We start from the raw sequence: 12,296 nt of genomic DNA, 5'->3' as shown, positions 1-12,296 counted from the left end.
CATCTGTGGCATTATGTTGTGTGACAAAATTGCTCATCTTAGAGTGGCCTATCAATGTCCCAGCACAAGGTGCACCTGTGTAATGATCATGCATTTTAATCAGCTTCTTGATATGCCACACCTGTCAGGTAAATGGATTAGCTTGGCAAAGGAAAAATGCTCACTAACAGGGATGTAAACAAGTTTGTGTACAAAATTTGAGCGAAATAAGCTTTTTCTCTGTATGGAACATTTCTGGGAACTTGAATTTCAGCTCATGAAACACGGGACCAACAATTGACATTTACATTATTTTATATTTGGTACAGCTATCCATCTGGATTTCCGTGTCTGTTTCCATTAGTCCTTTTTGAATCTCTCAACAAGGAATATGTGTAGTAATTTGCTTTTGTGTAAAGTAAAATTGTATTATATTTCTATTGAAATATTCGTTCCAGTTATAGGCAAACACGTCATAGCCCCCTTTCGTGCGACAATCCTGGTGTTGAGAGCCATTCAGAAAAACAGAATTGCAACTTTTTGATCTTACATCCATTTAAACGTCACCTACCTACAACAAGCACAATATTTCCAAGATATATCATTTCAGTCATTCAACTATATCCATTCTCATAATCAGTCGCAATTCAGTCACTGTCAGTACATTGCATGCAATGCAAGGGATAAATCAAGTGTGTAGTGGATTTTTAAAAATTCTTCAAGATGTCAATTCAGGTATTAATTTTCGCTTATTCTGTGAAGTTTACGGTATTTCAAAAATATGGGCTCTTGTATTCCAGTACTTTCGACATATCCAATACTGAGCTCACTACCGGTCTCTTTTCGGCTTCGCTGTGACAAGCATGGCTGACACTGGTCTTGTAGAAACGCTTCTTCAGCGGGTGGAAAAGGTGGACGGTGGTCTCGACAGTCAGGATGTTGCAACCAGTCTTGGTGTGGACCACCAAGCTATCGTCGGGGCTGTGAAGAGCCTACAGGCACTTGGTGATGTGAGTTTACCTGCCAGTGTTGAAGCGGAAGTTAAGCGACCGTCCACTTTGTTCATTCGGCGGAGAACTTAAGGACACAGCTGATGCTTAAACCGACTAGGAAAAACCTAAAACTGACCATTACCTTAACCCTAAGCTAATTTTAATAAATTCTGTAATTAAATATCGTTTTGGGCGTCAAGCGTGTACTTATAGCATTTTTCTGTTCATTCTATGATGGTGGGCGATTGGATAGGAAAGTGATGCAATAGGGACGTAAACGGGATCATGTTAGCCAGCTAGTTAGCAACCTTCTATTGTGAAGACTAAATAATTGTAGACCATGAACAAATACATAATTTAGCTACTCTTATTGAATACAGTGACAATGCTATTACAGACTTGCATCCCTGTCAAGACACACATAACAATCCAACAATGCAATGTGGACTACAATCCAAGGCAATGGTGACTGTTCAGACTGAATGTTCAGCTTGACTAAAAACTGAGGCATTTTCAATATTAGCTTTTATTGAATCGTCATTAAGGCAATCTACCAACGTTTGATACACCTAGCGGGCTACTACTTGTATAGGATGGTCATTAATGGAAGCTTCTCTAATCTCAAACATGTAAAGTGTGGTGTACTGCAGGGCAGCTCTCCAGGCCCTCTCTTTTCTATTTTTGCCAATGACCTGCCACTGGCATTAAACAAAGCATGTGTGTCCATGTATGCTGATGGTTCAATCATATACACATCAGCAACCACAGCTAATGAAGTCACTGGAGCCCTTAACAAAGAGTTGCAGTCTGTTTTGGAATGGGTGGCCAGTAATAAACTGGTCCTGAACATCTCTAAAACTAAGAGCATTGTATTTGGTACAAATCATTCCTTAAGTGCTAGACCTCAGCTGAATCTGGTAATGAATGGTGTGGCTTTTGAACAAGTTAAGGAGACTAAATTACTTGGCGTTACCTTAGATTGTGAACTAGCATGGTCAAAACATATAGATTCAATTAGAGGTCGACCGATTATGATCTTTCAACACCGATACCGATTTATTGGAGGACCAAAAAAAGCTGCTACCGATTAATCGGCCGATTTAAAAAAATAAATAAAAATAAAAAAATAAAATAAAAAATAAATAAATAAATAAATAAACATTTAAAAAATGTATTTGTAATAATGACAATTACAACAATACTGAATGAACACTTATTTTAACTTAATACATCAATAAAATCAATTTAGCTTCAAATAAATAATGAAACATGTTCAATTTGGTTTAAATAGTGCAAAAACAAAGTGTTGGAGAAGAAAGTAAAAGTGCAATATGTGCCATGTAAGAAAGCTAACGTTTAAGTTCCTTGCTCAGAACATGAGAACATATGAAAGCTGGTGGTTCCTTTTAACATGAGTCTTCAATATTCCCAGGTAAGAAGTTTTAGGTTGTAGTTATTTTAGGAATTATAGGACTATTTCTCTCTATACCATTTGTATTTCATATACCTTTGACTATTGGATGTTCTTATAGGCACTTTATTATTGCCAGTGTAACAGATTAGCTTCCATCCCTCTCATCGCTTCTACCTGGGCTCGAACCAGGAACACATTGACAACAGCCACCCTCGAAGCAGCGTTACCCATGCAGAGCAAGGGGAACAACTACTCCAAGTCTCAGAGCGAGTGACGTTTGAAACGCTATTAGTAACGCACCCTGCTAACTAGCTAGCCATTTCACATCGGTTACACCAGCATAATCTTGGGAGTTGATAGGCTTGAAGTCATAAACAGCGCAATGCTTGAAGCATTGCAAAGAGCTGCTTGCAAAACGCACAAAAGTGCTGTTTGAATGAATCCTTACGAGCCTGCTGGTACCTACCATCGCTCAGTCAAACTGCTATATCAAGTCATAGACTTAATTATAACATAATAACACACAGAAATATGAGCCTTAGGTCATTAATATGGTCGAATCCGTAAACTATCTTCTCGAAAACAAAAAGTTTATTCTTTCAGTGAAATACGGAACCGTTCCGTATTTTATCTAACGTGTGGCATCCATAAGTCTAAATATTCCTGTTACATTGCACAACCTTCAATGTTATGTCATAATTACGTAAAAATCTGGCAAATTAGTTCGCAAAGAGCCAGGCGGCCCAGACTGTTGCATATACCCTGACTCTACGTGCAATGAACGCAAGAGAAGTGACACAATTTCACCTGGTTAATATTGCCTGCTAACCTGGATTTCTTTTAATTAAATATGCAGGTTTAAAAATATATACTTCTGTGTATTGATTTTAAGAAAGGTATTGATGTTTATGGTTAGGTACAACGACAGTCCTTTTTTGCGAATGCGCACCGCATCGATTATATGCAACGCAGGACATGCTAGATAAACTAGTAATATCATCAACCATGTGTAGTTATAAATAGTGATTATGATTGGTTGATTTATTGTTTTTTATAAGATAAGTTTAATGATAGCTAGCAACTTACCTTGGCTTCTTACTGCATTCGCGTAACAGGCAGGCTCCTCATGAGGCAGGTGGTTAGAGCATTGGACTAGTTAACCGTAAGGTTGCAAGATTGAATCCCCGAGGTGACAAGGTAAAAATCTGTCGTTCTGCCCCTGAACAAGGCAGTTAACCCACTGTTCCTAGGCCGTCATTGAAAATAAGAATGTGTTGTTAATTGACTTGCCTAGTTAAATAAAGGTGTAAAAAAATAAATAATAATAAATCTGTGTCCAAAAATACCGATTTCCGATTTGTTATGAAAACTTGAAATCGGCCCTAATTAATCGGCCATTCCGATTAATCGGTCGATTCAATGGTTGTAAAGATGTGGAGAAGTCTAGACGTAATAAAGAGATGCTCTGCTTTTTTGACACCACACTCCAAAAAGAAAGTTCTGCAGGCTTTAGTTTAGTCTAATCTTGATTATTGTCCAGTTGTGTGGTCCAATGCAGCAAGGAAAGGCCAAGTTATGCTGCATTTGGCCCAGAACAGAGCGGCACGTTTTGCTCTTAATTGTAATCAGAGGGCTGATATAAATACTATGCATGCCAGTCTCTCTTGGCTAAGAGTTGAGGAGAGACTGACTGCATCACTTCTTTTTATAAAAAACATGAATGTGTTGAAAATCCCAAATTGTTTGCATAGGCAATTTACACACAGCTCTGACACACACACTTATATCACCAGACTTGCCACCAGGGGTCATTTCACAGTCCCCAAATCCAGAACAAATTCAAGAAAGCGTATAGTATTATATAGAGCCCTTATTGCATGGAACTTCCATCTCATTGCTCAAATAAACAGCAAACCTGGTTTCAAAAAACAGATAAAGCAACGCCTCTCCCCTATTTGACCTAGATAGTTTGTGTTTATGCGTTGATATCTAAGCTACGTGTGCCTTTACATTTTTTTATGTAGTTATTTTCTTGTCTATTGATGTTCTGTATAATGTCATTCTGTATTATGTTTCATGTTTTGTGTTGACCCCAGGAAGAGTAACTGCTGCTTTTGCAACAGCTAACGGGGATCCTAATAAAATACGAAATACCATAATGTCAACTTTGAGAAGTTAGACCGAGTCAATAAATTGGGAGCTGTTATTGTCACTGGATCTAAAAATGAGCCCATGGTAAACGTATAATGTGCAGTGATAGCTAATTCATGATGTGTACACCAATCAGACCTTGAGAAGATAACCAAATTGGTGGTCCTCTGCCTCAAGCCTCCATTATGATTTTGATCATGGTTGTTTGTTTTCCTGCACAGGTGATCTCAGCTGAGCAGCGATCCTCGAAGCACTGGGAGCTGACTGGGGAAGGCTGTGAGATAGCCGAGCAGGGCAGCCATGAGGCCAGAGTCGTCAGCTCCATCCCAGAGGAAGGGATGCCTCAGAGTCAGCTCATGGTGAGAGGACCTGCAGGGTGCCTGGACAAATAATATGTACCGTAATGTTATGTTTATTTGGATGAAAAACATCTGGCTGAAAAATAAAACATTCAATTAAAGTTGGTCTTTACATTGTGATTTTGGGTCATAGCAATATACAGTATATGCTCCCTACTTGGAGCATTGGGGCAGTGTTTACAGATAGTTTTGTCTCTATTTCTGTGTAGAAACTAGCCTTTGGGAAGGTGGGTTTCAGCAAGGCCATGTCCAACAAGTGGATCCGTCTGGACAAGGGCCACGAGGGCGGCCCCAGGATCTTCAAGACTGTGAGTTTATCTTCACATCTGACTTGGTGTGCTTTGTGACTGAGTGTGAGTGTTGCTTTTATAATGGAGAAAATAAGTATGACACACAAGCATCAATTTCCAGGTGGAGCGCTTAGAAGACTTGGTGAGGGACAAGTTGCTCCTGGTACAGAAAGGCCAGGCGTCTCAACTGGAGGAGAAGGAGAAGAATGAGCTGAAGAAACGCAAACTGCTCTCTGAAGTGTAAGAATCAGACCGGTTGATAATATTTGACTACTGTGAAAATGCTTGTGAAATGTTAAGTATATGCCTAACTGATATCTACCAGTAGATGGCAATAGATGCCATTCAGCAGTACAACAGTGTTCAATCATCTGGCATCCAGGCATGTTCAGGATGCCCCAGTCACAACTAGCCTCAGCATAGTCTCATGCTGATGATGTTCTCTGACTTGTTGACCCTTAAGTCTTTAGTTGAATAACAGCTGAGAAATGCAGGTTTGGATTAGAATATAAATTATGTCATATCATAGTTACATCCTACTTACATAATATTCACAGATCAGATGTGAGTCAATGTTGTCTCCTTGTCTGAGTCGAGATGTCTCGTTCACCCAATGATATGAATACCCTAACATTGTGTTTATATACGTTATTACTAAATTAATGCACCAGCTTTTTCTGGGTCCAGTCAGTCAGGATCCCAGTGGTGAGGTTAATACTGTACCTGGTGAGACTGTTGGCTCCGTCGCTAGCTCAGGCCATTGTTCCCCCAGGTAGCTCTCTCTGTTTCTCGTTTGTCTCTGTCTGCCGTAAATGGCATGCTTCCAGCCCCAGGCTTTGTTCGGTTTTAATATCATAAATGAACAGCAGTATGAGAACTCAACCCTGCGACGTTCCACGCGTCCAGAGTTTAGACGCATTTAGCAACAGATTGTTAATTGTCTACTTCCTATTTGCTAAATAGTGTCCCAGGCACTCACCACCACATGTTCCCAATCTCCAATGTTCCCCAAGATGACACCTCTTGTGGCCTTTGTGACTCATGTGATATAACACTTTCAAATGACCACATTTATGCAGTTTGAATGAGAATGATTGTGTTTATTTCTGTGAATATTAGGACGGTCAAGTCCTATTGGATCACAAAGGGCAGCTGTTTCAGCACCACCATCACCAAGCAGGAGACAGAGCTCACCCCAGAGATGATCGCTAGGTGAATCCTGCTCTGCTTTAACTGTCAACTTTGACATGGTCGCTCTATGATTGCTAAGATGGATGAGGGATTCTGTATCTCTAACCTGCATGCTGCTGCTGAGGACCCTGTCCTAAGGCAAATGTATTAAGTGGTTCATTCTCTCACAGTGATGTCTGTGTCATTTCTATTCATATCACTGAATGTTGTAGTCAAATTGGCAGTGTTTTCATTAGGTACCGCGCATGATCCAATAAGTTTTGTCTTTACCTGGAAACTGCAGTCTCTCTCAAAATGCAGGTGATCTCTTGACCATTCCTGGTTTTCATGTGATTGTCTGAAACAATTTGTTGGTTCTCGTAGTCTAAAATAGATGAATGAAAATGCACTTGGTCTGCATTATCACATGAGGGGATTTGGCACAGAACTGTATTCAGGTGTCCCAAAAATGAAATTAGTGTTTTTGTTTATTTGCCTCCATGTTTTATCTGCACACAGACTTTGCTTGTGTTTGGCCATATACACTCATTAATTTGATGTTCTCTAGAACATATTATATGTTCTCCTCCAAACTGACCTATCTCTGGTCTGTGACAGTGGGAGCTGGAAGGAGAAGAAGTTCAAGCCTTATAACTTTGAGGCCATGGGTGTGGCCCTAGACTGTGGCCACCTGCATCCGCTCATGAAGGTCCGCACGCAGTTCAGACAGATCTTCCTGGAGATGGGGTCAGTCGCCTATCCTCTATTCTGCCCTTGCAGGACACCATCAGTATACCCTATATAACTAATGTATGGTAAGACTAAGTTCTAAGACCTGTGTGTACTCACTCCTCCTGTCTCCTTCAGCTTCACTGAGATGCCCACCAACAACTTCATTGAGAGCTCCTTCTGGAACTTTGACTCCCTGTTTCAGCCCCAGCAGCACCCAGCCAGGGACCAACACGACACCTTCTTCCTGTCTGGTGAGCGACTGGGTGTCTCTGTGTGTCTGGACTTGATGCCCAGATAAGATAAAATGGTGCATTATTGATGATGCGCTGAAAGGGAAATCCCTAGCTAAAACAGACTCTAGATTTCCATTAGATATAACTCATCTGTTTTCATCATGTACCATCAGTATTATTTCAATTTAACTTACTGGTAACTGTGGCCCCTCCTATTATTATATGTCTCAGACCCAGCTCAGGCCCATGAGTTTCCCCAGGACTACCTGGAGAGAGTGAGGAAGGTCCATTCAGAGGGAGGCTTTGGATCACAGGGGTGAGAGCTAATCTTCCACACAAATGCATACGCATGGATTTACACACACTCACCATGACCACAACCATGTTTTATTTTATTTTTATTAAAATAAAATATGAACGCCTTTTTCTCCCCAATTCTGTGGTATCCCATCGGTGCAACTCCCGTACAGACTCAGGAGAGGTGTAGGTCGAGAGCCATGGGTCCTCCGAAACACAACCAAGCTGCACTGATTCTTGACACAACGCCCACTTAATCCGGAAGACAGCCGCACCGATGTGTCGGAGGAAACATACACCTGGCGACCATGTCAGTGTGCATTGTGCCCGGCCCGCCACAGGAGTCGCTAGTGCGTGATGGGACAAGAACATCCCTGCCGGCCAAACCCTCCTCTAATCCTAATTGTGCGCCACCCCATGGGTCTCCCGGTCGTGGCCGGCTGCAACAGAGCCTGGACTCGAATCAGGATCTCTAGTGCCTTAGACCACTACGCCACTCGGGAGGCCCAGCATGTTCTATTTTTAACGATGCCTGTGTTTGACAGGTACAAGTATGACTGGAAGATTGAGGAGGCTCAGAAGAACATCCTCCGTACTCACACCACAGCAGTCAGCGCTCGCATGCTGTATAAACTCGCTCAGCAGGTAACCCATTATCTACATTGGTTCATGCTGTCTTAGTATTTACTCAAATTAATTAGAAATCAATTGCATGATGTTACATTCTAACTGTGCAGCAATTGAGGAACTCCTCTGTAACCATTTCAAATGTTATTTTCTTTCTACCAGGAAAATTTCACCCCTGTCAAGTACTTCTCCATCGACAGAGTATTCCGTAATGAAACTCTGGATGCCACCCACTTGGCAGAGTTTCACCAGATTGAGGGAGTGGTGGCTGACTTTGGCCTTACCCTGGGTGACCTCATGGGCATCCTTCATCAGTTTTTCAATAAACTAGGTGAGGGCTCTACCAGTCAGGGTTGGGGTCAATTCCACTCATTCAATTCTCTCCCATGAAATGTAATTCAATACAAATTCGAAGGTCAGTCTTTGAATTCAGAGAGAATTCAATATTATCCCCAACAATTCCACAAAGTCCAATTAGAAATTACATTTCTTCAGACATTCAGGCTGATCATGTCACTGTTCAGACAGCCTAGCTATACTGGAAATATCGGAATACAGGTTGAAATTATTAAAAACAAATCCAACAGTAAATGTTTTATACTATATGCATTAATTCCAATGTAATGTAAAAATATTGAATTCCAATTCAATTCCAAAGATGAAATGTTTTTACAATTCAACGTACATTCTCATGAATGAGGGAATTCAAGAATTGAATTGGAATTTCAAACGAAATAGGAATTGACCCCCACCCTGCTTCCAGTACCTCGTTATTTTTTCTTATTTTTTTCTTATTTTTGTTTACAGTGGGTTCAGTTGTCCGTACTGATGTGGCTTCTAATGCATCTTAATGACTGTAGTATAACATGAGCTTGTTTCTCTATCTGTCAGATATAGTATTTCTGAGAAAGTAAATATATTTTCAATTTTCTCCAGGAATCACCAAATTACGCTTTAAACCGGCCTACAATCCATACACCGAGCCGAGCATGGAAGTGTTCAGCTATCATGAAGGTACAGTTATTGTGAATATCCTCAAACCCTGAAATTTCTCATGTTTGTGGGATATGTGTGTATAGGCCTTGGGCTTTTGTCTCACTCAAACCCAAAAGCCCATAGACAACGCTATCCACACGGAATCCATCTTAAATTGTCCATTCCTGCTCTCTCCAGGGCTGAAGAAGTGGGTGGAGGTGGGGAACTCTGGGATGTTCAGGCCAGAGATGCTGCTGCCTATGGGGCTCCCTGAGGGGGTGACGGTCATCGCCTGGGGGCTGTCTCTGGAGAGGTGAGTCAATGACAAAGAAACACATTATCCTCTTCAACTAGAACTGATCCTGGTGATGTAATGGAATTGACTGACCAACATTTGTCTAATACAAGATCTACAATACACAACCCCTTCTGCCTGGTAATTGCCAGGGACCTCACGATACGATATCACCATACTTAGGTGCCGATACGATATGTAGTCTAAAACATTGGGAACACCTGCTCTTTCCATGACAGGCAAACTGTGTGAATCCAGGTGAAAGCTATGATCCCTTATTTATGTCACTTGTTAAATCCACTTCAAGGAGACAAGTTAAAGGATTTTGAAACGTTGAGACAATTGCGACATGGACTGTGTCAAAATATTTAAGTGCCTTAAATGGGGTATGGTGATAGGTGCTAGGCGCACCGGTTTGAGTGTGTCAAGAACAGCAACGCTGCTGGGTTTTTCATGGTCAACAGTTTCCTGTGTGTATCAAGAATGGTCCACCACCCAAAGGACATCCAGCCACCTTGACTCAACTGTGGAAATCATTGAAGTCAACTTGGGCCAGCATCCCTGTGGAATGCTTTCGACACCTTGTAGAATTGAGGCTGTTCTGATGGCAAAGGGGGGGGGGGGTGCAACTCAATATTAGGAAGGTGTTCTTAATGTTTGTTATACTCGGTGTATGTCTGCTGCAGAGAGACAAGCGAGAGCATGAGAAAACACGTTTTGATCAGTCAGGGAAATAAGTGCTGAACAAATGTTTGCTCACTGTTTTTAAAAAGAAGATGGAAAACAAGCTATAGGCAGGTACAGCCAACTCGTGCTAGCTAACGCTACCTAGAGTAGCAAAACCATTTATTTATTATTAATTACAAATCAACTTGGATATCGATATAATATCATCCAAAAATAATATTGCAATATGTAACTATCTATCCCCCCCCATCACTACCCACTCTTGGGCCAGCTATCTCACCGGAATTGACTCACATCAGCTCCATATCCCTTACCCTGACCTTAACCCTCTCATAACCAGATGCACAGTCTCAACTGTTAGTGTACTTGAATGGGACATGGGATTTCAATAGGAAAATGTGTCCATAATGTGAAAATATACAATGTTATGCCTGTAATCCCAGTGTGATTTCCCATAGAGGGATTAAAGGTGGACAGTAGTGTGGTCATGTCCCCAGATGTGCAGCCATGCTTCCAGCACACAACACCAGTCTGTTGGCCCACATGTCGACATGTTTACTTCTGGATTGTTATATCTGAGCAATGAGCATAAAACACCATATCGCCTAATGAGCCTAGAATAATGGTTTCTTCAGATGCAGGTCAGAATTGACCATTTAGATATATTTGTGCTCTACTGCGGGTGCTTGAATCCTGGTGACACTGAGGACTTGCATCTATGAGAACAATCACTGCTAATGGCTATAGTCAGTGAGCTGGGAAGGACCATATCATCTACTCTGTGTAATCGCTGTCCTCCATCCCCTCTGTCAATACAGACCTTTGTCTCTATCACCTGTTTGTCCTCTCTCTTTGCTGTCTTCCAACTCTCCTTATAATGTACTATGTCATCTTCCTGACACTCTTTCCTCTGCCCTTCTCTGTCTCCTTCAGGCCCACCATGATCAAGTATGGCATCAACAACATCCGTGAGCTGGTGGGACACAAGGTCAACCTACAGATGGTCTACGACAGCCCTGTGTGTCGACTGGACTCTTAGATTCTGTTCAGGCTTCCACTTGGACAGGCTCACATTACCATACACATCCCATCCAAGGCCTGTGTCATCAGGACCCCTTTGCTCATTAGTAACCACATGAACACTGAACAATCCCACAAACCCTTAATCTACCCTGGCCAGAGACTGCCAGAGAGACAGATCTGTCTGTTTGAGAGGGTGGGAAAGAGGACTTACTTTTGTCCTTATAGCTTGTCTGGGATTCTAGCTGGATTATTGCTGCTGTTTAGAAAGTGATACACATATTATACTTTAAACTTAATTTATGAAACAGTGATAACTCATCATTGGTCCTAATCAGTATCTATGCATGTGCTGAGGGGTAGGTAGTGCTAGTACTGTGTTCTCTGCTGATGTGTGCACTACATCAGAGCATAAGGAACTTCACCAGTGAGTCTTTTTTTAATTTAAACGTTAGAACGCTGTACAGCTGCTACCTTTGAGCTCCTATGTAATGAAATGCTTGTACAGTAAAGATGCTAACTTGAAGCCCTTTAGCCTTCCATACAAAACCAACCAACTCTGTGCTGTGTCCACTCAGTTCATGAGACAAATTAGAAATAGTCAAATAAAGATGTGTTTGAAAGGAGCACGATTTACGTCGTCAGTCTAATGTAATCCCCATTGGTAATGCTGAGCTTTTGTTATTCTACTCTGGCTGTGCCAGGTCCGGTTTTAAACCTGTCAGAAGAACATTCTTGTTTTCCTCAATCTTGTTGTGGCTGGTGCGTAACGTGGATTGGCATGTTGAATGATGTGTGCCAAGGTTTAACCCAGAGGATTTAGGAGTTATTTGTGTCATTCCAGTGAAGGTGGAATTACAAATCACCTTCATCGCCTCTAAGTCTCATGTCATCGTACACAGGGTCGATTTTTAGCTCTGTGTGCGCACAGGAGATAATTGGGTTAACACATTAGAGCACTTTGGTTGTAAGTGTAACCTAAAATAACTTAATATGGTACTAAATAAAGAGTCAAGTCTATTCCTGTTAGTTTGTTTTAGGCATATTTAGTTCATCCCCAATCCCTGCAAGATTC

At 41.4% G+C, this 12,296-nt stretch overlaps 1 protein-coding gene across 1 annotated transcript; it reads left to right on the top strand.

Annotated features, from left to right (window-relative positions):
* The first annotated feature begins 799 nt into the window (after positions 1 to 799).
* On the top strand, positions 800 to 11,951 carry LOC110538291 (phenylalanine--tRNA ligase alpha subunit). The gene is made up of 13 exons (XM_021625014.2): positions 800 to 989; positions 4,758 to 4,895; positions 5,105 to 5,203; positions 5,307 to 5,425; positions 6,305 to 6,397; positions 6,974 to 7,102; positions 7,223 to 7,338; positions 7,552 to 7,636; positions 8,163 to 8,262; positions 8,407 to 8,575; positions 9,181 to 9,258; positions 9,418 to 9,532; positions 11,135 to 11,951. Exons 1-13 carry the CDS (start codon positions 843 to 845, stop codon positions 11,238 to 11,240), a joined length of 1,494 nt encoding a protein of 497 aa, XP_021480689.2. The 5' UTR covers positions 800 to 842; the 3' UTR covers positions 11,241 to 11,951.
* Positions 11,952 to 12,296: the final 345 nt, after the last annotated feature.

The sequence above is a fragment of the Oncorhynchus mykiss genome, chromosome 12, assembly GCF_013265735.2.
Source record: "Oncorhynchus mykiss isolate Arlee chromosome 12, USDA_OmykA_1.1, whole genome shotgun sequence".
Lineage (NCBI taxonomy): Eukaryota > Metazoa > Chordata > Actinopteri > Salmoniformes > Salmonidae > Oncorhynchus > Oncorhynchus mykiss.
This window is presented reverse-complemented; position numbering and strand designations above follow the sequence as displayed.